Here is a 26,052-nt window from a genome sequence, read left to right as displayed (position 1 = left end):
TGTCAGGACATGTTTGAAAAATGAAGTTCTACAGGCAGCTGTAGGTGCAGAGGAAACCATACAGAATGTAACTAGGATACTTCAGTGCTGAAAAGTGCTGGGGGACTTGGAAATACCCATTGGTACTCTGCAAATCAGTTATATGCCCTATCAAAAGAATAGGTTACAGGTTAGGTCACTGTGAAAGTTATGGGTTTCTTCCTGAAGTGGAAACCTTTTTGCCTACATATTACTGGCACATTTCCTGACTCTTATCATAAGCCATTGCTGTCATTTTCTCTTAATGTTCATGCCTCCTCTGGAGTGATGTGATCTGGGTAGGGAATCCCTTTAAGGCTATTCCTCTGGGAGACTTCCATCGCATGCATTTCAAAAAGCAGTTTAAAATATCACTACTGCAGACTGACTGTGAGAGCAGGTTTGTCGTTTGGGGAGCTGTTTTGAATCAGTTTCTTTCTGCTGCAGTGAATGTTGCAGGGAAGTGGTTAATATCTCCTTGGAGTGTGCTGTTTACAGACATGGGCAGAACCCCAGTTCTGGCAAAATTACAGGGCTTGTGTGCCAAGAAAGACTGTGGCATCACCCTCACTGATCAGCACCCAGAGCACTGTTCTGCTCCCGAAACGTACATGGATGTTAGCAAGCTCCCTGCTTATGTTTTGAGCATGGAAATACAGTGGGAGCTATTTAGGACTCTAGTAGCCAAACTCTTATGATGATGCCCCAATTTAAGCTACATCTGTCACTAGATCCCTAGTGAGTGAAATCCTCGCAGGGGAGGCTGAATGTAGAGGCACACATCAATGCCACACAGTGCCCACAGTGATGTTGGGCTGTGGCCTGAATGGCTGAGAGGATGGCACATATTCCCTCCTGCAGTGCTGGAGCACCACATGTGCTCTCTGAACATGAGGTAGAGCCCTTAAAAACCTCACAACTTACCAGGTATTAAAGCTGGTCCTGTCACCAGCTGCAGCATCCCAGGACTATTATCAAGAATATATCAGGAATACTCAACTGTTGTCATGGCTGAACTGCTGTGCTTACGTGTGGAGCCCCAAGCTACCTGCTGAGCTGTGTAGTCACAAAACCAATCTGTTGCTCCTGGGTTGCCCCAGCCAGAGTGTAACAGATGTAACCTGGCTGTAGCAAGGTTTTATGATCGTGTTCGTCCATGGGCTGGTGGGTGGGAAGAGAGAAGGAAAAGGAAAGATTCGGGACTCACATGTTCTAGCTCCACTCCGAGCTCCACAGAAACCTGTCAATCACCTTTCTTACTACATTGGTCTTGTCTCTATAGATGTAGGACTGTTTTTGTAGTCTCAGGCTGTTCATGATGAGGAGCTAAACACAGTTATGTCCAGCCTGGCAGCAAGGGCAGAGCAGAGATATCACTTATCTGACACAATTGCTCCTTTTACAGGAAAAACAGGTTTTGGCAGGCTGTAGATAGAACAAGAAACAACCTCTGGAGAATATGCTTTACCTTCTGAAGTGTACTGTTAAAATCTGCTCCCCTGAAAATGAAACTTGGTGCTATTGTACTTTCAAATATATAATAAGTATCATGTTCTTGCTGCCTCAGTGAATTTTTCACTCAGGAGGTGACTTTATTGCTACTGGTAAATGCATTAGCCGCCTTTAAAGCACACTGTATGCATAAGTTTCAAATCATGTATCAGGTAGGTGAGGTACTTTCTAAAAGGTCACACTGTGTGGGCCTGTGCTTTTGCAATGTTGATTTAATTTGCAGAAGTACCAGAGAGGCCCAATTCCAGATGAAGGAAATTCTTCATCGATTACAGAAATCCAAGGAAAAGTGTGTCATCGCTGATGATTCTGTGGCACCAGCTGTACGCTCTGTTGGGGCTGAATGTCAGTCTCTGAAATTCAAATTGCTTGTGTCAGAGGGCCACAGAGGATAGCTGAACTCCTGAAGTGAGTAAATACCACTGTGAAAGCACCATGGTTATAATGAAAGAAAAGCACAGTGGTTTGTTTTGAATAAGAAAAGCTGACACACACCAATATATTTTTGCCCTATTAAGACTGCAAAGTGAAAAAATATCAGATATTTATGACACTTTCAGTTGCTGCAGTGTTTTTGGTTAAATATTTTCAATATAGTGTAAGTCGCTCGCACTTTCAAATCACTTTATTAATCATTTTGCTTATTTTAAGAAGTGTTCCTGTGTGTGCACAAAGCATCAAGATCCAGTGGCTGTCCGTTTTAGCAGTGGAATTACAGCATCTCCAAAAATGGCTGAACATTCCCACAGCAGCTATGATATTGGCCTCACAGTAAGTGGAAGGTATAGATATCCTGGGCTGCATCAAAAGGAGTGTGACCAGCATGTTGAAGGATGTGATCTTGCCCCTCTACTCTGCTCTTATGAGACCTCACTTGGAGTATTGTGTGCAGTTCTGGTGTCCTCAACATAAAAATGACACGGAACTGTTGGAACAAGTCCAGAGGAGGCCATGAGGATGATCAGGGGACTGGAGCAGCTCTCGTATGAAGACAGGCTGAGAAAGTTGGGGCCTACAGGGATGCTGGGGATGGACTCTTCATTAGGGACTGTAGTGACAGGACAAGGGGTAATGGTTTAAAACTTAAACAGGGGAAGTTTAGATTGGATATAAGGAAGAAATTCTTTACTGTGAGGGTGGTGAGGTACTGGAATGGGTTGCCCAGGGAAGTTGTGAATGCTCCATCCCTGGCGGTGTTAAAGGCCAGGTTGAATGAAGCCTTGGGTGACATGGTTTAGTGTGAGGTGTCTGCCCATGGCAGGGGGGTTGGAACTAGATGATCTTGAGGTCCTTTCCAACCCTAACTATTCTATGATTCTATAACATTTTAAATCAGGTATATTTCTGTAGCTGGTCACACAGCAAAAGGAAGAGAAACAACATTTTTTATGAGAAGCTTTTGCTTCAATAATTCAAAATCAGCAATTGTTTTACATCCCCAAAAGAGTGTGGGTTTATTTTTATAAAATAAAGGCAGTTCAGAGAATTTAGCAGTCATATAGGCACTGATTTCTTTTTAACATTAACTTCTGGTAAATTCTTCACTGTGTATAGTTAATAGATTGCCCATGAACTGAACATTAGCACAAGTTTATGAAGTCTGTACCATAAAAGGAAAAAAAAATGAGTCTGTTAGGCTTCTGAATTCACATGTGTCTGGATTAGACACAGCTACTGCAGAAACAAAATACTGATAGTTCAAAGTCTTTAAATTTATAAGATAATGTTTATAAAATTGATATGGCAGAGCTCTTCACTCTGACAAGCAGAGAATAACAAATGAGAAAATACCCAACTAGAAGTAAAAAAACAACAAAAAATCCTTATTGCTAAAAATGAGTTCAACAAAACCCCAGCAATCTCATACATATATTCATACAACATCTTGTTCTGAGGTGGTGTTAGCTTGGCTGTATAATTTTTCCCTTAGAAAAATGCAACATCATTCTATCCTGCTGACATCCTCACTATGCTGTTACTTACTCCTGCTCAGAAATTCATACTTTTCTAATTGTCATTTACTCAAGACAACCACTGATGTATTTGCTTTGCTGGCACGTCCCTTGTTGATACTTTAATATTTGCCTTATTCCTGCCAAATAGACTGTGGAACATTTCCTTCTGTACCAGATACTGGCTGGACTTGACTTTCTCAGATATATTTTAGAATGCATGAGACACTGGCTGAGGAAAGTCAACTTGGAGCAGCATTTTTCACCATGGATTCAAGGGACATATATATATTTGTATGTAAGATACCATGCTTTGACTCAAGCATTGCCTTTGAGGTAAGCAAGGAGAGCCCAGTAACAAGCAGCTCTATTCTCTGTGGCTGCTCTTGCCCAGGTTTTCACTTCCCCTGGCACTGCACAGGGGCAGCATGCAGCACAGTTATAACTTCAACCACAGAGCAACCAACCAGTAAGTTAAGTATTGAGTGCTGCAAATATGTACCCTCAAACAAGAACATATTTGCCATCCAAAGAGTTTCATCATACACTCTGCTCTGGATTAGACTGCACAAAACCTGCAAATATCCATTATTAGGCCTAAAAGTGAAGCACAGGAGAAATTGTTCTGGGATTTGTGGAGCACTTTGGTGCAGTTATTAGAGTAAATGACAAGAGCAGATGAATGAGAATTTCAGTTGCCTGCACCAGGTAATTCAAAGTTAAGGAGTGAAGAGGCAGCAAGGTTGAATTTCTATAAAAAAGGCACCAACATTATATTACCTTACATCCTCCACACACAGCTCTTCATAATTTGAATGAGACTACCATATTTCATTTTGCATGGAATGACTTTATCATCATATCCATGTTAATTAATTGCTTGTTAATGTTAGGCTGTGTTGAAGAACAATCAGTTGTAACACTGACAGACAGCATCTAAAAAAAGATCCTTATGGTTTCACTTGTTTTTCTACTGCAATTATGAAGAAATTCTGCAGGAGAATTAGTTTCAGTTTTGAATAAATTCTTACCTCATTCCCAGCATTTGGCTGTTCAAGATGATATACTAATAGTACAGAAGGAGGTGGATTGAGTATACAAATGAAATGGGAAACTCATATAGTCTGAGTCAAGGTGGTGGGTAAATAAAGTATTTAATGAAATGCCACCAGCATTTTATCTTTATTGTTACTTAAAGGATAAAAAACCCATTAAGAAAACATTACAGCTTCAAGAATCCCTTTTGAGAAGTGCAACAACTTTGAAATACATTTTTAAAAGTTAGTTATAACCATTACAAGTGTATTTAGAAAAAAGTATAAATAAAACCACTATCATTACTAGTCCAGGCCTTAAGGAACATTTTAAAGTATTTAAAATACTTGATAAAGCGGAAATTTAAGATTTGTAGCAGCAGCTGCTTATATGTTAATTTTAGCACTTAATAGTTTCATCTGTTCTCTCACACATCACTAAAGAGATACTTTGATATATTGATGTTTTTTATGCTTGATTGATTTCCATTTCTGTGCTAAGCAGTGATTTCCATTTCTGTGTTAACTAAGCAGTGTAATTTCTGCCCCATTCTTAGAATGCATATCTGACATCATTTGACTGGCCAGAAATTTTACCGATTTCTAGGTTCGCATAGAGGGCCTAAGACACAAACACTTTTTGTTGGAAGAATTTTCTGAATTATTAGCAACACTTCTGAGAGAGATCAAAGCATCTGCATTCCGAGCAGGACCATTAGATTTCTCTTTTAGAAGTGCATATTCCCACTTGAAGTATCCACAGCCTTTCTTACTGCCTTCATGCTTGCCAACAGGACAACAGAAAAATGCTTTGCCATGATTTGGACCAGTGTTCGAAACGTAAAGTTTTCTAGCTCTTCTGCCACAATTACACAGAGGTGGAGTTGGTTTTCCATTTTTCATGGCTCTTACAGACTGATTCAAATTGGCTGTGGAGTTCAGAATGGCAGGAGACACTTTGGGCAAATTTGAACTTCTTAAAGGTAAGGAATGATCAAATGAGGCAGTTTTCTCTTGATATATAGCAAAAGACATTTTTTTCACTGGTGGGAACATTTTTGGGCTAGTTGGCTTTCTTTTAGGAGCCTCTGAAGGAGTAGAATAACTGCCAGTTACTACTGTTTGTGATGAAATAGTATTTACCCTTGCAGACGGTAACTTAAAGGCTGAGAAATCTGAAGTCTGCCTTTGTACTGCTCCTACATTATTGACAGTAGTATCAGGACTTTTGTAAATTACAGATTTCAGAGGTCCCACAGGTACTTCAGTTTTCTCCAAACTTTGATTAGCTGAACTCATTACAGCTGATGGTTTCAAAATTGTTCTTTCTTCAGACATTGGTAAAATATCTGTACTGGAGTCATCTTTGAATTGAACACAGTCTGAATTCTGTTCATACTGAGACTCTGGTATTAAAGCAACATCTTCCCAGTCAGTCAGCAGAGATAAGCAATCAGAACTAGTACTGGTATCCTCATTGGAGATATTGACTGAAGAGATGGTAGTGGAGACAAGCACTAATCCTGATCCATGTTCTGGAAGGCTGTATCTGGTTGTACTCAGAGGGTGCCCATTGTTCAATCCTTGCCAAATGCCTGTTGATACAGTGCTGGGATTTTGCTGTGCCCGCTCAAGAGGAACAGGACATCTGCCAGTACATGCTGTTGAAGAGCTTTGGGACTGAGCAGGTAATTCAGACCTTGAGTTGCTGGTAGGTACAAAGAGGACAGCTGCAGAGGAATCGATGCAAGTGGTCTGTTGTTCCCCAGTTTGTACAGTAGAATTTATCTTTATTCCAGCAATACGGTTTTTCTCATCCAGAGAGTTTGTTTCACAAATTCCATCTCTAGATGCTTCAGGTCTGCTGTTACTTCCCAGTGGAGTCTTACCAGTGGAGTTTATAGTCAGTGTTCTGGAAATTAAGTTATTTTTCAGATGTGTCTAGGGAGTCCGTAAACAAAAGGAGATTTTGGAAGGTAAATATCCAGCAGTTTTAGAAATTAGTGCACAAAATGAATAAGCGTATTATCCTAGGGATGTTTTGTTCAGTTCATAGTCAAGATACTGGCTTCATTATTTGAACAGCTCACCTTTTATCTGTATTCCAGGGCTGCAAAGTAAGTACAAGGGAAAATATGAAGTAGTTACTAACCTTATCCAAAGATTTGGTAACCTTCAGCACACATCCATCACAGATCAGCCTCCAAGCTAGACGGGCAGTATTCCGGGAATCATCCAACCCTTCAAAAGTATGGTTATATTAATACCTTATTTTTAAACTATTACTGGGGATATGTTCTTGTTAGAGGAAAAGTGTAGTCTAGGTAAGCCTTACATAAATGACAGGGATTCACAAAACTCTTGACACAGTTACCTAGTTCAAAAAAGGGAAGCAGAAGTAAAAAATTCCAAAGAATTCCCTGTGCTGTGATGTCCGAAGGACGGATCCATTGAGCTGAATATACATCCACAAGTTTTAAAATCCTTACTGTGTTATTAATCATTTAAAACCAATCATATTGTTCTGGTATTCTCTTACACTAACATGCTGTCCAGACCTCTCAGGTAAAATCAAGTTTCCCTGTCCTCCCCCTGATTCAGAAATTGATCTTGTTGAGCATGCACTCAATAGCACAAGGGGAAATTGCAGAAATTAAGCAGGAGGTTAGCAGTAACAGACTCACATCTTTGAAGCATCAAGCTGTTCTTGTTCTGATGTTTTTGTTGGACAGAACATTGTATATCCTGGTAACAATAGTTACTATTTAGATTAATGACTAGCTATTACTAGCTGCTTCACTTTCACTGAATAAAGCTAAAAAGTAGCTACTAAGCTTTATAAAATATATATATATATATATTAAAATGAGGATCATCATTATCATACTTACCAGAATGTTCCCGTCCTGTAAAAGCTATCCCCAAATCCTGCAAAGCACCATTTAGCCCTTTAGGCTTTCTATTATAGAAGACCTAAGGAAAGAAACACAGGTGCTTAACATAAAGCACTTCAAAACCTCTTCATATTGAAGGGGAAACCATTTCAGAAATAGCATCTTATAAATAATAAATCTCACAAGGCAATCGTGCAAGTTGGGTATCTTCATTTTATAGTTGGGATAAATAAGCCTAAGAACATAAGTGACTGATCCTGTAACAAGTTAGAATGGAAAGAACCATGAATCCCTTCTCTCAGTCTTAAACTAATCCATTCTGTCTTAGCTCTGAAGTCATTCATTTGCACTTTATGGCTTACATTGAAGGCCTTAAGCAGAGCAGCATTGAAGAATACAACTATAAATAATATCTTGAGATGTTTAAGTTGTTCCATATTGCAAAGGCACAGACATTAATATATTTGGCATAGGTATAAATTATTTTTAAATGAGAAAGAGCAAATATTGCCACTCACTCCAAGCAACTCATCTGATCACAAAAAAGGGAGAATATTCATACTGTTTATCTTTAATAAAGACCTAATTCTACTGTCTAGATTAAGAGACTAAGCTTCACTGTCTAGATTAAGAGCCTGAGCTCCAAGTGTCAGGACAGGTGAACTCCTAGATCACCCTCCTAAAGTTTACTTGATCTTCAGTGCTGTCAGCCCCCAGGTTGGAACTCTGTTGCAGCATAGACTATGTAACCAAATATACATTCATGTTGTCAATATTATTCGTGCTATTCAGAATATACTTCCTGGTCCAAGTGCAGTTCACATGCTAGGCCTTTAAGTACTTCTAAACAGATGCTGATGACTATTTTCTACACAGCAATGAGAGGCAGCAATAAAACACACAAAACAAGGTAAGTTAGGAAGCAAGCAGAGCAAAAGATGTCAGAAAAGCAAGAGGAGCTTAGATAAATGAATTCTCTAGGAGAATTTTTCATCAAGAGAATTAATTTATCCAACAATAACACCAGGTTGTTTTCCTAGCATTAAGATTTCTATCAAAATTCACACATTTCTAGGGCATGCAGTTTGCTACTGAGCAATAGCAACATGGAAAGAAAACAAATGGGTTCCCCTAGTCACTGGATTGTACAATACTGGCTTGCAACCTCAGATACAGTTAGCCTTTGAGATGATAATATGAGTATAAATGTTTCACAGTCTGTGGATCTTCTCACCCTGTATGTTGCTTTGAGATCAATCCAGGAATTTAAAATGTCAGGTTTTCGCAGCTGCTTCCTTTTACACTCGTAATGCAAACACACACCCAGGTCCCAGTCTGCAAGGAAAACACCCACAAATAAGCTGTCACTAAAGAACTGGCCTGAAACGTGTGTAAAGGGACATAACATCAACATAACAGTAGCATCCTGTAGTGCTGGACAGGAAGCACAGGCTAATGCAGTGTTTGTAGATAAAAAGCACTAGGGTTGCTGCAATTGGACATCAGGGTTAGTGAATGCCTGTTAGTAAAGAATCACTTCACGTGGGTAAAGATCTCAAACACCTCATTAAATCATTTAGACACATTGAGAATGGTGACAGTGTTCTGTATGTAAAGCAGAAAAATGTAACAAGGTCAGACCCTGAAGGTGAAGATGTAGGGAACACATCAGGATTGAGTGGGTTTCATATTTTCAGCCTTATCCCAATATTGGGCATCTTTAACACCTAATAACAGGGGTTTGGCACCCTGGAAGTGAAGACAATCTCACTACCACCACCAGATGTTAATTTTTAATGGGTATTACTCCCCAGAAAAAGCAAATTAGAATTTTATTTACCTGTCCAAGTAACAAAGGTACATGCTTTTGCTTCTGAAGTAGAATTGCATGGGATATCTGTACCAAATACAATTTTCTTCTCCATTTGTATCTTTTGAATCCATTTCAAAAACTGTGATAAACAAATGCTTAGGGGGACCCCTTCATCAACCTGATTCTTTATGAAATGGAACAAGAATGTGTTAGTATGTACTGAAGGTCATTTGAGGTGTATTTCTTTTTAGTTCTTTAAATAATACAATAAATAATAATTATACCTGTGTTATGCCAGTCAGTTCTGTGCAAAATTCAGAGAGAATAGGATGCTCCTGGGGCTGGACGTATGTGTGGAATTCAGATTCAATCTCTCCTGTTGCGGTGTTTAACAGGACTGCTGGAAATTCGACTGTGAGAAAGCAGAAGGAGGAAAACGAGGAAGCAAAGAAGAGAACCAACAACCCCAAAGCCGGGGAGGCAAGAGCCGTTCACAGCCGTCACTCCGCCTGTTGTGGTCGGGGTTGACCTGTCAGCCGCGCCAGCCGGGGCTCGGAGCGACCCCTGCACCGCCCCTCCCGCGCTCACCGATCTCGGGCGCGCGCCGCCCCGCGTCCCGCCAGCACGTGGCCTCGAAGTCGATGACGATCAGGTACCCGAACCGCTGCCGCTCCGCCCGCGCGCTGCTCCGCGTCCGCGCGCTGCTCCGAGCCAGCCCCAGCTGCCTAAGGACAGCACCAGCACCCACCATCCATCATCCATCACCCAGCACCATCACCCAGCACCCAGCACCCCCGCCCGGGCACCACCCTCACCCCTTCCTCCTCGCCTGGATTCCCTTCAGAAGCCTCACTGGGACAGCGCGCACCCCCGCACCCCCCCCCCCCCGAGGCTGTCGCCACGGCCCGCACCTAGCCAGACGCTTGGTGGCCATCCCGGCCCTCAGCCGCAGCCGCCACCCCAAGGCGCCGCAGCCTCCATTTCAAACCACCCGCCGGCGGCAGCGGCCCGCCCCTATCTGCGCTGTCGGCGATCGGCTGCTCTGGCCTTGCCCGCAGGCAGGCGCAGGTAGCTGCGTGCCTACACGGCGGGCTATCCAGGGGGCTCTGTGTGGTTGAGGTGGGATCCGCGGCCAGGGCCCCTCCTCGGGGGGCCGGGGGAGCAGGGGGCGGCTGGGGATCGGGCCCACGGCGTCAGAGCTGCCCGGGGAGCCCCGGCGGGGGGCGGGCGCTGGGGGCGTCCCTCAGTGTGAGGGGCCTGGGGAGCCCCCCAGTGTGAGGGACCGGGGGAGCTTCGCCCCGGCCGCCATGACCCTGCGGTGGTTTCGTCTAGGCCATGGCGGAGGCTGGCTGCCTGAACGGGTGCAAGAGGCCCGCCGGCGGGAGCGCGGAGGGACAGGCGGCTCGGAAGAAGAGGAAGGTGGGTGGCGGCGGCCGGGGTCCTGAGGTGAGCAGCGGGGCCTGTGGCTGTGCGGCGTTTCCCTCACAGTCCCCTTGGGGTATTTTGTGATGGTATTCACGCTGGGATGCTGGAAATTCAGCAAAAATGAGTTTTACTGGCTCAGGGTTGGCTAAAAGGTAGTCCCTGCGGAGAATAGTTTGGTTTCTGCCAAGAAACATGGAAACGAACTCACTTGGAGTGTCGGGCGTTAACATTTAAAGATTTTTTTACAAAATAAATACGGTCTCCAATGTATTTTTCCCATTATGTTTCCGTGCTACGAAAAAGCTGCTCCTTTTTACAAGGAGTCACATGGGAAAAACAGTGGGTAATTGGGCGGAAGTTACTCCTGGGGGGATACTTGGACACAAGAGGAAAATTGTTCACAATGAGAATAATCACCCCATTGGAATAATCTCCCCAGGGAAGTGGTGGACTCCCCAGCACTGGGCCCTTTTAACATTTGGCTGGACAGGGTGCTGGGACAGCTGGTCTAGGTCATGCTTTGCATAGAGAGGTTGGACCTTAAGGTCCCTCCCAGTGCGGGAATCACAATCATGGAATCTACAATTCTGAAACAAAATAGATCGTGGAAGAAACACTGTGTTCAGGTTTCAGCCTGATGGTAACACCTTGCTCACCCAGGTTATGACTTACTTACTGCCCGAAAATGGGACAAGAGTAAGCGTGTCTGACCTTTGAGATCAGTCTTATTTGTACCCAATTAGAGACTGAAATTCTTGTGGTTGCCAGGTAGCCTTTGCTTGGTGAAATGAAACTCGTGCTGTTTGGTTGGATTTTTGGCAAAGCTCTAATTAGGTTCTGTTGAAAACAACAGTGTCCTTATTTACTTGTCTGAGCATGAGAGATGAGAGACTGGCAATTATACAACCCTATGTTATTATTACCAGATGATTTTTAGCCACTTGAACCTCAAGGACTGTCACCTCTATGTAGCTTTCTCATCCAATGACAAATAGCTTTCACAGTGCACCAGCTCAATCCCAGGTGGGCATTGTCAAAATTAATAAGCACGAAGCTTGTTAGCGTGGTGGGAAAACAGCTTCTGGTAGTTGTCCTGTGGGATTCAATATTCTGTAGTGTTCTGTGGTTTCTTTTTCCCTGTAAGCTGTGATGTCTTCTTGTTGCATAAGAGCATCTTTAAAGTTTTTACAGTCTGAAGGAGCCCCGTTGGAACAGGCAGTATAGTCACTGGAGGGCTCCAAAATCATGCATTTACTTGCTGGTTAGCTTTGAGAATTCGTGCATTTAGGCTTAAAAAACTGGTGTGTTGAACCGCGGGGTACAGTCTCCATCTCATCTGTTTGCTTTCTTTCTGCACTTTCCTTGGATTTTACTGAAACTTTTCCTGCAGGGGTCAGCAAACCCACATGCCAAAACAGATCACATCACATAAGTGAAGTAAATGAGGTTCAGCAAAACCTTACTGAAGTGGCTACATATAACATTTATATAAATGCCCAAAGCTGTAGAGCAGCAAGTGGGTGAATGGGTTGAGAAAGCAGAACATTGTGTTTGCAAATCAAATAACTTTGTCTCCTTACTACATACATCTACTTACATTCATCTTTATCAAATCCTTGAAGACAGAATAATTTAAATTTTAATAGTAAAATTAATATTGAAGAGTGATCTGAGAGGAACCTTGCCTGTAGCGAGTGGAAGAGTTATTTTAAATATCGTTGATTGTATCCAAATAGTTTCCTTTTACTTTATAACTGACTTCATTTTCTGTGAACCTGTGTGATTTGATAAAATCTTTCTTAACAAGCATTTCCCTTTTAACAGGAAAAGTCATCTCGCTTGTCAGCAGCTCTGTTTGGTGAGGACTGTGAGATCAGCCATGACCAGCTGTATGAGCTGTTAAAGTATGCAGCTCTGGGCAAACGCCACAATGCAACACAGCCCAGGTACAACACATTTGGGAATCAGCTGTCCCCAGATGTTGTGAAAACGTAGCTGAAGGCACTTTGGCCGTGCTGGTTTTGGAATACTTGCAACACACTTACCATAATGACAGCCTGTATTATGTAGATACAGGTGCTATTAGACTTGCCCAGAGACCAGAATTCCTCTTCTAACAAAAAATGGTACCATTTCATAGTTTTGTTTCATGCAGTTATTAAAAACTAAACAATTTTGTAGAACCAGATAAATTCACACTGAGAAGTGAAATAATACTATGGTAAAAATACTAACACAACACAGAAAATCTGAGCAGTGTTCTAGAGTGTTTTGGAAGAAACATTTTAATCACTTTGCCCTTTTTCAGGGCAACTGCTCAGCAATGGAGGGGAAAGGCTGAGGATGGTATATAACCTTGGATAACCAAAATATGGTGAAATGTAATGACTCTTAAAATGAAACTCAAGGCAAAAATGATCCCACTAGATTTTTAGTAGTGAATAGAAAATGATTTTGTGAAACCTTTTTGATGCATTAATTCACTAGACTGCATCACTGCAGCTGAAGTTACTTGTGTATTCACATTCTGATGCATATAAATGAGGTATAAATGTCTTGAAATGGTACTGCAGCACAATTTTGCTACAACTCATTCTTTCTTTGCTTCATATATTCTGTTGCTTTCAGGAATATGTGGTTCTTTGAGATAAGCTATAAAGCCTCTTCTCATTGAAGTCATTTGGCACTTTGCCATTCAATGACTTAAAAGCTGGGCTGGTTCCAGGTTTGTTTTTAAGAGTGATAATTGTTTTGCTTTGATTTTTTTCTTTTTCAACTGCAGCTGGTGCCGTATTTCTCACCAAAGCCACCTGGCTGGGGTCGTGGTTATTGTTCTACATGAAATGAGCCAACTCCATTTCTACAAATTCTATTTGCAGTTCAAGCACCTCAGGAAAGTGTTCCGGCATGTAAGTGCCTGAACTATATCACTGTCTTCTAAACTTCTTCAAGTCCTGAAACCATCTTCCAGGCACTAATCGCTGCAGTGAAATTACTGCCTTTTCCAATAGGAAGTGGCCATGTTTTGACCTTCAAAGCAAGCTACTGAGAGGATCTATTTGTAGCCATTGTCAGCTCAGAACAAAGGCCAAGGCTTTGATACTAGAAACAGATTTTTGAGACTTATGTCTTTGAAGCCTTACCAGGTGAAACACATATTGATGTTTCACTCCTCCGACTATTATGCATCCTGCATCATCAAGATGCCAGTGAGGTTAAAAATATCTCAGTTAATTTGGAATTTACTCTTGAGTGAGCGATGAGATTCTCAGTGGAATTATGGTAGTCTCACTTCATTACAAGTTTCTCCCACTTCCCAAAAAGATTATGAAAGGGATTATTTCTGTTTTCTGAGTTACAAGCAATATTTTTGAAAGAAGAAAGAAAAAGCACTTCGATTCAGACTTACAGGGAATTCTCCCTGAACTTCAGCAAATGCAGATCACAACTCAACTGGAAAGTCTGGTACTTGCTTTAGTTTCTATCAAAGTCTTGAGATTTGCCTTCTTGATCGTATCAGGCAAGGCAAATCTGTCCCTTACTACAAAGAATCCTATATCATCTGTCATTACAACAGGTTTGGTGGGTGTTGGGGTTTTTTGTCTCCCTTGGGAAAACACCAGACAGATCTCCACTACCTTTTTATCCATCTTTCTCTAAGTATGGATGGTTTGGGCATCAAGAAACATCTCAGTTGCTCAATATTTCTGCTTCTATTTGAAAGTGTCTGACATGTCTGTGTTTTTTTTCCAGAGATTCATATTAACACCTTCAACTAACTTTTTTGCCAGCCTGTATGGAGAGGGAGCAAATCTGAAGCCTCAGAACACTGCCCAAGGTAGCTTGTTTGGTTTTGCATCATCTCTTTCAACAGTAATTTGTGCCTTTGCATCCTGTGCAATCCCAGCATGCTACTGTGGTTAGCTTGTTTACAAAGACAAATGTACAGTGGCTTAAACCATGACACTAGTTACCCTGACTCAATCAGTAACTCTCTGTGGGGCTTATTGTCAGAAGTAAATGCAAAAAGCAGAAAGTTTTTAACATGTTTAATTCAAAATTCTGATGCTTTATTATCCATTTTGTAATTATTTTGCTTTAAGATGTATCTAATAAAAGATACAGAGATATAAATCAGATTCAAGTTAAGTAGTTACTCATTTCTTAGTTTTCTTCATTATACTGAGCAGCAAATCAAGTTAAAAAGACGGGTGTGTTGACAACTGATTTCTTATTTTTATACTCTTTATAGAGGTGATTGTAACCCATCAGGCTTGTACAAAACCTGCAAGATACCACAGTGTGAACTTCACTGAAATTGTTAAAGTGTAACAAAGCATCTTGAATTGGAGTCCTAAATGGGAGAATGAACAGCTGTTACTTTCAATGTATTGGCAAACTCCTCTAGCACCCTGACTATAAACCTCACAGATCTGAGATGTCAGGTATATTTTTCTTTTAAGTACAATCTGCAGAGTCACCTACAGATTATTTAACTTCATACAGCTGTGGATTCTGGTGTCAGTTCAGCTCTTGCTTCTTTGTGAGCCACACTTAGAACACATTTTCTCCTGACAATATTACAGAAAAGAATTTCACAAAGGGGTAATAATAATAAAATTATAGCTTTTTTTACAGCGTGCGTGAACTAACAGATGATTATGTTGTCACGCTTACAAGACAAGTTTGTTTTCTCCATCTCTGAAAGGAATGTGAGACACAGACTTGTGAGGCTTCTGAATCAGCAGGCAGTCTGTAGCTGAAGTGGGAAATGATTCAAGTACCCTGAATATCAAGTATATTTTTCACATATACAGAGTATATATACTGTATACATTATATATACTACTGTGTATATATAATTATGCACATATAATTTCTATAGTGTATCTATGTATAGGCACACAATAAATGACATAAATATATAAACTGGAGGGAAAGAGAGAGAAAAATAAACTGGAGATAGACAGACAATAGTCTGTCTAATCTATTTCTCCAGTTTATTGTTCCAGGCAGTGTTTTCCTTTGCAATGGTGTAGCCTGTTAGTGTGCATACTAATGCAGAAAACTGACTGCAGCAGATAGTTCTATCTGCACTTGACAGTTGCTTCTGTATTTTACAGGTTTGACTTCTGCTGGCAGTGAATGTATTCAGAAAAACTCAGACTTGCAATGTGATCCCATCATTCGGAAATATGGAATAAAACCCCAAGGCCTTACTAGCTATATTCTAACTTTAGAAGAGCAGAGAAAAAATGACTATCCCATAAAAGGTCAGTTTTGGGGGGCTTTTGGTTGGTTGTTGAGGGTTTTTTTTTTGCTGTGTTTTCTTTTGGTTTTAATTTTGACAGTTGTGATATGTTTGGTCATATAAGATCAGTGATGAGTTCTGGAAGAGAGGTCTGTTTCTTATTAATGGGTGTCTTTTCATTCCAGGCTCCCCAGGTTGTAAGGGCTATATATATACAGAGTGTGATCAGCAGAGGACAGACAGCAGCCCCCTCTTTGGTCTGGATTGTGAAATGGTAAAAATAAATGTGTAAGGCCTTACAAAATGCAGGCAAGCAACCAAACTTTTACCAGCTATTCCACCCTGTATATTTGCTAAACCACTTCTGATACATTAGTATCTGCTGCCAGCCCCTTCATTGATGGAACCAGTGCTAAGGCAGCCATGAGAAGGACTCAGGAAGTCGTTCTGGCAATGAGACAGAAATATCTTGAGCAGTGCAGCAGAGTTCAGTTCTCTGTTGGTTGTCAGAGCAGCAGCTGGAGCTGCCAGGCCCATCAGCAATGCTGCAGTAACCCCTGACACTGCTGTGGAATTCCTCCTCCCAGCCCTCCCCAAGGTGGGGGAAAAGAAAAATGCTTCTCTATCACACATTTTTTCTGTTTGGCATCAGCACTGAGTAACTAGTGATACAACCTAGACTCTGCTTTTAAATCTTCCCTGGTGAAGATGCACTCAGTGACAGCTCTGCCGTGCACAGCACAGGCTGATTCTATGAAATCAGTACTTCTTTATAATGGTTTTCTTTGTGTTGTGCTTGCCTATGTGTTTGCTGCGCTAATGGTGGGCATTTAACAATAAAAATGAAGTGTGCTACAGTATAAAACAACTAGTTAGGAGTAGTAGATCTCAAAGTTGAGTAACTCCTTAGTAGTGATGCTGGCCACAGCCAAAGCGGATATTAACAAAGGGTTTTGAGTAGCAGCATCATCCTGATTCAACAGTTGTTTCTGCTTCTTCCTCACAGTGCCTGACTGCAAAAGGAAATGAAGTCACTCGTGTCTCTTTGGTGGATGCACAGGGTCAATGCCTCTTGAATGAACTAGTCAAACCTGAAAGCAGAGTGATGAACTACCTTACCAGGTGACTTGCACAGAAGTTCCTTATCTCATCATCTTTTAAGAGCTGCAACCCTTTCAACTTAAGCCTGTTACACAGGACCTTTCAGAAGGCTTTGATTTGCACAGATGCCTATTGCATTTCACTCCCTGTTTATAAGAATAGAGTTCTTGCTGTGTGATTAGAAGAACCAGCATCATGTATACACCCTGCTACATAGCACCTGCATGGCTACTAGGCAGCAGCATTACCGTTCTGCCGTGTTTTAGGAAAAGTTACGTTACAAATTAATGATACACAATGCAAGTTACTCTTTACTGCTGTGTATAAAATAAGAAGGAGGGTAATGGTATAGTATTGCAGTCTGGATCTCTCTGCTCCATAGTTAAGTTTGCTTATCTCTACAAAATTAATAGAGCAGCTCATCAGCTTGTACACACCTCTAGGGCTGGGCTCAGGATTATAACAAAAGCAGGCAAAACTCAAGCCTTGTCTTTTCCAAAACTTTGCCTGGCTTTATCCAGGAGGTGATGTGTCAATCCCTCAGGTTTTTTTGGAAGCATCTCTTTCCACCATCAGTCTTGCAGCATTTCCTTACCTGTGCTAGCTGGTTCTGAGAACTACATTACTTAAGAATAAGTTGTACTTGAGAAAGAGAAACTTTCAAAACCAATGTGGTAGCACTCATAGCAGTTTACTGTACCTGTAGTATATCCTCTTATGTTGGAACAGAAAGCACTAAACAGTGTTCTGTCGTTAGTTACACTGAGTTCATATTTTACGTGCCTTGCTCATAATATAGCTCAGTAGGCTAACATGTTGCTTTTACTTTATCCAACTTTTGATTTGAAGATTCTCAGGAGTCACAAAGAAAATGCTTCTTCCAGTGAAAACAAGACTGTCAGACATCCAAACCAGACTAAAAGAAATGCTTCCCCATGATGCAGTATTGGTGGGTCATTCTCTAAATGCTGATCTTCAGGCTTTGGAAGTGAGTATGCTTTTAAGAGTATTTTTCCAGACCCTGTGATACTTATTTCAGTCTTGAAAACTCCAAACAATCTTTTTGTTAGTGAACATGTGTTAATTGTTTTTTATTATGAATAGCCTTCTGTTTGTAAGGATTTGAAAGAGAAAGACTCTCTACATCTGTAAAACTTGCATGGGCTGTTCAGAACACAAAAGGAAAGGAGGAGTCTGTCCATACATAGATACGGTTGCAACAGAAGTTTTAAGTCTCTGCTTTAGCCAGATGCTTCTCATAGCTCTGTCATGGGACTATATTTAAATTAAACAACCTAAAATGCTTGAATCATAATTAATCTTTCTAACCCAATCTAGATCTTCCCAATAGAGTGCTGATAGGAGTTTCATTATTCCCATCTGCTCTGTTGTTGTGGATCAGTTATCTATCACTGAGAAACTGTCAACTGAAATGAGAAGGCAGAAGCACAGACGATAATGGAGTTACTGCCCCATTTTATATGACTGCTGTTCTTAAATGGGTGATGTTTTTTCTCCTCCAGATGATCCACCCCAGCGTTATTGACACTTCACTGCTGTTTGCCAGAAATGAAGGTCGAAGATTTAAGCTCAAATTTCTAGCCAAAGCTGTTTTAGGGTAAGATTATTGCTGTTTTGTAATGAGAAATACTAGAAACTGTCATGGTGTGTCATATTGAAATTCAAAAGAAAGGAGCAGGCTCTGCAAATAGACATGGTAAAGGGGAATTTACTGCCTGCTGGAAACATCAGGCAGCATAATAAATTGGCTTGTGTTTCAGCAAGCGGGGACACTGTGACCCAGCCAGGTTTGAGTCCTAACAAAATGACCTTTTCTGCGGGTCTGTAGCAGTACCAGTGTATTGAACTGCAGAGCATCAAAAACACGCTGGCTCACACAAGTGAAATTAGTTGCAGTTAGCAAGAAAGAAAGACTAGTGTATGAAAGTATGATTTACTGACATAAATTATATTCCTTGGTGTACTAGTAACCACTGGATAGTATCTCTTAGTGCTACAGTGCTTGCTATTCACATTAATATTAATATCCTGCAGTGCCAAACTTCACTGAGTTGTTGGCAACTTCCCTGTCTTTGTTAAAATTGTGAGCTGGGTCATTGGTCAAAGAAGTACAATTAAAAATAGCCATGCATCAGAGTACCAAGTATTAGCACTGCTTGTGTCAAACCCAGTAAACAGTGTTTTGCTCAACATTGCAAAAACATTTCTTGCAGTAACTTTGGAGAGTATTTCACAAGAATGCTGCTGCACAGAACTGAAATCCGTTTTGGAGAGGGGAAGCTATTTTGCCTGAAAAGGACCCAGTTTAGAAAAGACAGGATGTTGATCAGTGTGGAAACAGATAACCTGCCTGTACACCTGATTTTGATGCTGTAGGAAGGAGATTCAGTGTGAAGAGAAGCTTGGGCACGATCCTGAAGAAGATGCTAGAGCTGCATTGGAATTGGCTCAATTCTTTATTGAGCAAGGACCAGCAAAGGTAGCTACATCTAGTTTAGATTTCTGTCCTTAATTGCAGAACATACAAGTTGTGAAGGGGAAAAAAATAATTTCTGCCCATCTTTTTGTTGATTTAAAAGAGAAAATGGAGCTGTGGTAGAGGCCTCAGTTTTGACAGCTTGTTGCTTTCAGTGTATATCCAGGTATCTCAATAACCTGAGAATTACCCATGTTTCAGTACTCCAGCACTGACGTGAATCAGCATTGCTGCTGATCTTGAAGAGGGGTATTGAGTAAAGAAGCATTGAGACACTTCCAGCCTACAGGAATGCCTGTCATTTTTCCAGATGAAAGAAATGAGAGACCTTGTATGTTGTGGTAGTGATTCAGCTGGCTTTATGAGTCTCTTGCTTGTGTTGTTGATTTCTGAGGGAACTTTTTTGGAGCTGATTGCTGGTTGATGCTGTGAATGCTGCATGCTTCAAATGACAACAGAAAATAATAAGGCAAGAAATTAATGCCCATGTTTGTTCACTGCTGTGGAGTGTGCCTGTGTGACTCAGAGAGAAAGCACATGCTTTTTGGTTAGCTACAATTAGCTGAGATGAAAGCCAACTGCTAATCTTCTTCCTTCCCCAAGGTAGCAGAGCTAAACTTGGAGATGCTTCTGACAACTGAAAAACTGGCCAAGGACTCACAGAACAAAGCTGCATTACAGCCACAAGGATGTAGAGTCCAGAAACAGTTCAATGAGCCTACACATTTATCCAAACCATGGTAATAAGATCTCAAATATGCATTTTTTTTCTTGAGTCAGACTCTCAGTAAAATCAAAGAAGTCTGTTATGTTTTGCAGAAACCATCAGGATCTTCAGAGAGACACAAATAACTGTAGCATAGCACTGATAAATTTACTTAGAAGTTGTATCTTGTATTTCACAAAGCTTTTTCTAGGCTTCTTTTGATGTTGAGAACAAGAATATTTTTTTTCCAAATATCTTCAATGAACTGTATCATTTTTCTCTGACAAGCACTTCTTAAAATCTTTTAATTCACCATATCAATAAATCCTGTGATTCACAGCATTCTTCTCTCTTCTAGTTTTTTAGACTGCTTGCAGGTGACTGGCCAAAAACCCGTCCTGTTGGGCAGACAGGGACTAGACTCTTCAGGTCTGCGTCAGAGTAACCTGAGCACTTCAAACAAACAGGTGAATGGGCTTAGAGTGAGTGGGTTGGTCTAAGCAAGCATCAAAGTAGTTCAAAGTTCTTGTTCTGGGGGTGGGTAGATGAGTCCTATTTTAAAAAGCTGACTGACAGTACTGTTAGCAATAGTGTTAATACCAGGTTAGCTAAATCCATTTTAACATTTTGGCAATAAGCTTTGATCTTCTACATCCTCTCATGAGTCACTAAAGAAGAATTTCTGCCTGAGGGCTTCCTTGAACAATAATGAAAATTAAAGTTGGGAATTCAGTTCTGTAGCTTTGTTTCTGCTCCTTTACAGTACAGATCTCTTGTATGCCTGAGCCTTATACTCTTTTCTCTCCAGATTCTTCAGAGAGCCTTAGAAGATGTTCCCCTGTCCACATTCAGTATCATTCAGTTCAGTTTGGGTCCAGAGTACACAGCATCTCATCTTCCTGCACTTTGTGAACAGGTACTATTTTTTTTTGAGAATAGTCTTCACTGCTGAGCTTGGAAAGAGATGTTATGTATCTGGAGGCACCAAGCAGTTAGTTCCTTTGCTTTGTGAAGTTCCTCCTCAACTCTGTGTTCCTACAGGTGAGAAGCAAGCTGGCTGACATGCTGACAATTTATGCAGGTCCTTTTGAAGAAGGCTTTTGCCTACACTCTGTGAAAAAAGAATTTGGGAGGTGTGGACCAATCCAAACTCTTACAGTGGTAACTGAACCATACAAGGTAAGGAGTGCTCAAAGCATTAAGCTTGCTGATGGGCAGGGCAGGGTAGGCTCAAGTAATCTCTTGGAAAAATATGGATTAGAACCACTGAAATACCAGTTACTCCATTTGGTTTGGTTTGTTTTTTTTTCTCCTGGTGGTTGAGGCATCAGCTACACCAGTTCAGGGTATCTAAAAGTTGTTGCACAGAATGACAAGAATAAGCAGAGCTCGTATGGCTTTGCTGTGCTATTGAACACAGGAGTACTTTGAGCATGGAGCCAAGATTCTTTTTGTCCCTTTTTTGAACTTGCATGCTAAGGCCTTTAGTGGCAAGGGAAAACGAAGTTGTTAACTGATGAACTAATTGAAGGTTGTTTGTAACAGATACTATGTATGAAGTGTTAGATCTATTACCTCTAAACCTTTTTATAAAAAGAAAACACAACTTTATTGAGACCTGACTTTTAAAAGAAAGGAGGGCGAATGTGTAAGCCTGAAGTATCTTATCATTCTGTTTCAAGCCTTATGTCTGTATCCAGTATGAAGTGCTAGAAGCTGCCCAGCTTGCTGTGGAAAGCCTAAATGGAGCTGAGGTAGCAGGATCCTGCATTAAGGTAAACAACACAAATAGCAAAAGTTATGTTGTGCACAGGAACAGCATCCAGTATGTCTCCTAACATCTACTCCCAGCCTAGCATCCAGGCAAATTCTGACTGTTTGTGCTGTTACAATCTCGCTGTCCCTAGACAACTTAGGGCCACTGGCAGAAAGGAAATGGTGATAGCTCCCTTCTTCCCATTCTGCCTGTCAGCAGAAGGGGGTTAGAAAGCATTGTCCTGCAGCTGCGGCTTCAAAAGGAAGAGCCAAGTACCAGGGTGTTAAAATGCCGTATACAAAGTATAGAGTTCTTAATTTGATAGTGTTTCTGCATTACAAACATAATCTCTCTTCCTTTTTTCATGCTTAATTAAGTTAACCTTCATTAGTCATATTTTTTTCAAGAGGGAGAAAATAGCTTGTCAACTGTTGGTAATGGGGGGAAATAATTTACTGTAGAAGCTCAGAACACAGAGCTGCTCGGGCTGACGTTTGTGCCTGCTGAATCCACCCCAGGTCCAGAGACCTGTCACTGCAGCAATGCTCGACTGTGATGATTTGATAAAGGAACTAGAACTGGATGTAGAAAATGAAGGTGTGATTTACGTGGCGGGGCTAAAGAAGTCATTAACAGAGATGGACTTGCAAGAAGAATTCAGCCAGTTAAAAGACCTGGAAATACTGTTCCTGCCAAAAGACCTCCGGAATGGCAAGCACAGGAACTGCTGTTTCCTCAGTAAGTAGCTTCACATACAGCCTGCTTATTTCCTTCAAGTAAGCTCATTTAGCAGCCCTTGGGACTTTGTAGAGACAGAGCAAGAACTACTGCCAGTCATGTGTGCTCAAAGTGATGGTATTTAAAATAACTCCAGTGAAAGGGGGCATTGTTTGGAGGAGCAGTTTACAGCTAAATATTTTAAGGGGAGGTGTGAACCTGCTAGAATTTGACTTTAGAATAAGTTCCAGGATAGCTCCTTGGCTCCAGTACCTCAGCGTGAGGGCTGGCCACTATGCAGCTCCACGCAGACAAGTAATCACCTCAGAAGAAGCAAGGAAAACACCTGGGTGAGTGCTGTTGTGATTAACGGGCAGGTCTATGGTCTGATGTTTACCTATAGCAAAATGAGGATCTATTTGCTGCAGTGATTTCAGTTAATCTCCCTTTTTCTCCACAGGTGTAGCCCTGCCCTGCAGTGCCAAGGAACAGGGCAGCAACATCCCTGCCAAAGCACATTCTCTTCTCTTTGTGTTTCAGAATTCCAGGAATCAGAGAGTGCTGCGGATGCCATTGAAGTTATAAATGGATGGACTGTGAAGGGTAGCAAACTAAGAAGTAGGAATGCTCTTGCTTCAGGTCACCTCTGGAGATGGATTTGGCAAATGAAACACAGCAATGGGAAGCAAGGAGGACACATCTTATATGAGAAGATGGAGCAATTGTCTGACTCTGTGAGTTTAAGGCTGTGGTGATGTTCATTGCATTTAGTGAGGAGGTACTGCCCTGGGAACTAGGAGTGATAAATTTGAACAGATTTAGGTGTAGAGCTGCACGTGGCAGGAGGGGCTCCTTGTGAGAGGAGAGCAGAAAGGCTGCCAAGGATCTATTCCCACAAGGCAGTTTGGAGAGGTAGTATTATGTGAGATATTACAGGGTACTGTATAACCTTAAAACCAGCAAAGCTTGATACTACACAGGAGCTGAAGCTATCACTTGAGAGCAGACAGAGCTATGTACAGGTGTAGCAGGCGGTATGGGAATCGGAGGGAGAGGTGACTAGTGGTGTAGCTATGGGGGGGGGGGGGGGCAGATTTAGTTGCAGTCACAGAATCACTGCTGTCCTCACCTCTTTGTTCTCAACCCTGCCCAAGGTCAGTCTCACCACACCTGCTTTTAAGTGTGATTGCTGCACATCTGCAGATGAATTGGGGATTTTAATGCTCATATTCTGTTGTGCAGGAGCAGGATCTAAGGAAGAAGGCGAAGAAGTTAGACCATCATATCAAAAAGCTTTATAGAAGTCTTCGGAATAATACCCTGTGTGTTGTTCTCTTTCCTGGAGTGAACAGGTAACTTGCCACTGATTTTGCAAAGTGCCAAGGAAAATACATAGCCTAATAGTTTTATCTTAATCTATTAAAACCCTGCACAAGGAAGTGAAAGCCTAAGAGAAGGCCTGAAGAAGCTGTTGTACTTCTTCAGTCTGACTTTCATGTTTGGCCAGTAAGTTCTGCTGAAACCACTTAATGGCGCAGATGGGCCAGATTAGCAAGCCTGAAGTACACAGCGTTGATTAATTATACAGATCTTCTCAGTTCTCCTGCCTTTCCCAGCTGTGTGTTCCATCCCTATAGACAGCAAAGGTAAGTTTTACACGAGAACCAGCAGTTTCCACAGCAGCCATTTTTTTGAGCGGTTTTGTTCATTTTTTAAAATGACCCAAGTGCTGCAGCTGAGGCCCCACCTACCAGCTGTTGTGTTGTGGTACCCTGATGTATGTGCTATGCCCTCATTCATACGTGAGGGACACAGCTGGGAAAAAAAGAACACTTTCAGTGAGTCCATAAGCTTCTGGAGGAAGTGACAAGCCCTGGAGTTGAGTTGGCTTCAGCACCAGATAGGGTGGGCTTCCTGCATTTCAGACTCTGGAGCCCAAACTGCCAGTCATTGACTGCTTAATTATTAACCAGCAAGGCTAAAGCTTTCCTATGCAAGGCCCTAGTTACGGAGTACTTACTTACTTCAGCGGTCTTCTGTTCTGTTACTGTGTCAGTGGTCAGACAGTCAAATAAAGGTCACCTCTACCCTTGTTTTCTTCAGTTTCCCTTCAACATAAGGGGTACCCTTCCTTGTGGAGACAGAAGACATGCCCTGAAGTAGGAGCAGGGAGGCAGAGCTGCTCGGCAGCATCTCTTCTGCCTGGCTAGGCAGCCAGGCCAGGTTCCACTCTCTTGTAAAGCTTCCTGAGAAAAACATTGATGCTGTATTACCCTCTGAACCAGTGTCCCAAAAAAGGCAGATGCATCCCAAGCTACAGGTATATTTAGGCTTAATAGCAATGACAAGCTGTTTTAGTAAGGTTGCATGCCGAGGGCTGTTCTCGGGGTGATTTGCTCCAATTGTTCAGTTTCCAATAACTTTGGGTTTTTAAAGAATATGGTTTTGGTTTGTTTGCTTGGCTGGGTGGGTTTGGAGGTTTGTTCATCCCAGGCTTGGAAGAGGCTTCTTATCCCCAGGACTGTTTGCCAGAGGATTGGCAGCCCAGGGGAGGTTTCTTGATTAAAAAGAATGCCAAATAATTATTGAGTAGGGGGGGGAAAAATAGGTTTTCCAGTCTGCTGCCTCTGAGGGTTGCAGCTTCCCACCACTAAGACCAGCAAGCTTATTGTGTGCATCAAGGCTACCCTGAGCAGAAATGACACCCCTCTTGTTTATGTTGCAGCAGGCACGGAGCACAACCTGGCCTTGGTCTGATGGCAGTAAAAGATGATGGAGGGAGGAGCGCTCATTGAACTGCCAAGTTTTTAAGCAAAGTCTTTTGTTAAGATATTTTTAATTACTTTCAATATTGATGTCTTTATAAAGCTTTCCTACCATACAAACAATAGGCTTCCACTCTGTATCTTTTACAAAGTCTAAAAATAAAAGCTATTCAAAACATCTTAAAGCACAAAACTTTTTCCATTAACCCTTCCTGCTATAGCAGTTTCCCTTGGCAGTGGGTGAGGTAGGCAAGGGCATGGGAAGAGCTGGGGACAAGCCAGGGGGGAGTGTTGCTTAAAAGCCTGTCTTTGAGCTTGGTTGTCTTCACTGAATCATTGCAGGCTGCAAACCAGCAAGCCCAGTTCATGCAGTACCTGCAGCAGCTGCTCAGTGTTACCAGCTGTCCTCAGGATTGTGTGGATTTCTGGCAACATGGTGTGCCAGCTTCTGAAGCAGTCACTGCCTCCTTTCTGGGAAAGCATTGTACTTAGTCCATGGAAAGGAGGAATTGGTGATTCATACTTCTTGGACAAGCTCCACTTAATCCTCCCTCCCTCATCACCCTCCGTACCCTTCACACACAAAAAAAAGAAGAAAAAAGAAGCTGCAG

General features: G+C 41.7%; 2 protein-coding genes across 7 annotated transcripts; one reads left to right on the top strand and one right to left on the bottom strand.

The window, feature by feature from the left end:
• Positions 1 to 4,629: 4,629 nt before the first annotated feature.
• ERI2 (ERI1 exoribonuclease family member 2) lies at positions 4,630 to 10,157 on the bottom strand. Its single transcript, XM_013127567.3, has 8 exons — positions 10,135 to 10,157; positions 9,812 to 9,948; positions 9,508 to 9,635; positions 9,251 to 9,407; positions 8,645 to 8,745; positions 7,408 to 7,489; positions 6,669 to 6,757; positions 4,630 to 6,457 (listed from the first exon to the last, which is right to left on the bottom strand). Exons 1-8 carry the CDS (start codon positions 10,155 to 10,157, stop codon positions 5,120 to 5,122), a joined length of 2,055 nt encoding a protein of 684 aa, XP_012983021.2. The 3' UTR covers positions 4,630 to 5,119.
• A 334-nt stretch (positions 10,158 to 10,491) lies between these two features.
• Positions 10,492 to 25,612, top strand: REXO5 (RNA exonuclease 5). Of its 6 annotated transcripts, none has more exons than XR_004549890.1 (20): positions 10,492 to 10,669; positions 12,473 to 12,594; positions 13,431 to 13,557; positions 14,402 to 14,486; positions 15,772 to 15,921; positions 16,085 to 16,173; positions 16,906 to 17,021; positions 17,850 to 17,988; positions 18,524 to 18,618; positions 19,398 to 19,500; positions 20,101 to 20,237; positions 20,562 to 20,670; positions 21,012 to 21,119; positions 21,245 to 21,382; positions 21,886 to 21,978; positions 22,478 to 22,697; positions 23,217 to 23,410; positions 23,919 to 24,028; positions 24,780 to 24,996; positions 25,402 to 25,516. XR_004549890.1 is itself a non-coding variant. In XM_034065162.1 (19 exons), exons 1-19 carry the CDS (start codon positions 10,559 to 10,561, stop codon positions 25,469 to 25,471), a joined length of 2,313 nt encoding a protein of 770 aa, XP_033921053.1. In that variant the 5' UTR covers positions 10,492 to 10,558; the 3' UTR covers positions 25,472 to 25,612. The 6 variants fall into 6 exon arrangements, 4 of the variants coding, with proteins under 4 accessions (XP_033921053.1, XP_033921052.1, XP_030899847.2 ...); XR_004549891.1 differs by having other exon boundaries at positions 25,405 to 25,502; XM_034065162.1 differs by lacking the exon at positions 24,780 to 24,996 and having other exon boundaries at positions 25,405 to 25,612.
• The last annotated feature ends 440 nt before the right edge of the window (positions 25,613 to 26,052 follow it).

The sequence above is a fragment of the Melopsittacus undulatus genome, chromosome 8, assembly GCF_012275295.1.
Source record: "Melopsittacus undulatus isolate bMelUnd1 chromosome 8, bMelUnd1.mat.Z, whole genome shotgun sequence".
NCBI lineage: Eukaryota > Metazoa > Chordata > Aves > Psittaciformes > Psittaculidae > Melopsittacus > Melopsittacus undulatus.
The sequence above is the reverse complement of the archived record's forward strand: the minus strand, read 5'-3'. Positions and strand labels throughout refer to the sequence as shown.

Bases quoted from the DNA above. Each gene is read 5' to 3' on its own strand.
- ERI2 (XM_013127567.3), bottom strand. From the start codon at position 10,157: ATGGCCACCAAGCGTCTGGCTAG. The intron at 9,636-9,811 runs GTGAGCGCGGGA...GCTTTCTCACAG, and splicing joins GCGGCGCGCGCCCGAGATCG to TCGAATTTCCAGCAGTCCTG. The intron at 8,746-9,250 runs GTAAATAAAATT...TTTTCCTTGCAG, and splicing joins TACCTTTGTTACTTGGACAG to ACTGGGACCTGGGTGTGTGT.
- REXO5 (XM_034065161.1), top strand. From the start codon at position 10,559: ATGGCGGAGGCTGGCTGCCTGAACGGGTGCAAGAGGCCCGCCGGCGGG. The intron at 23,411-23,918 runs GTGAGTTTAAGG...TCTGTTGTGCAG, and splicing joins TGGAGCAATTGTCTGACTCT to GAGCAGGATCTAAGGAAGAA. The intron at 24,029-25,401 runs GTAACTTGCCAC...TTTATGTTGCAG, and splicing joins CTCTTTCCTGGAGTGAACAG to CAGGCACGGAGCACAACCTG.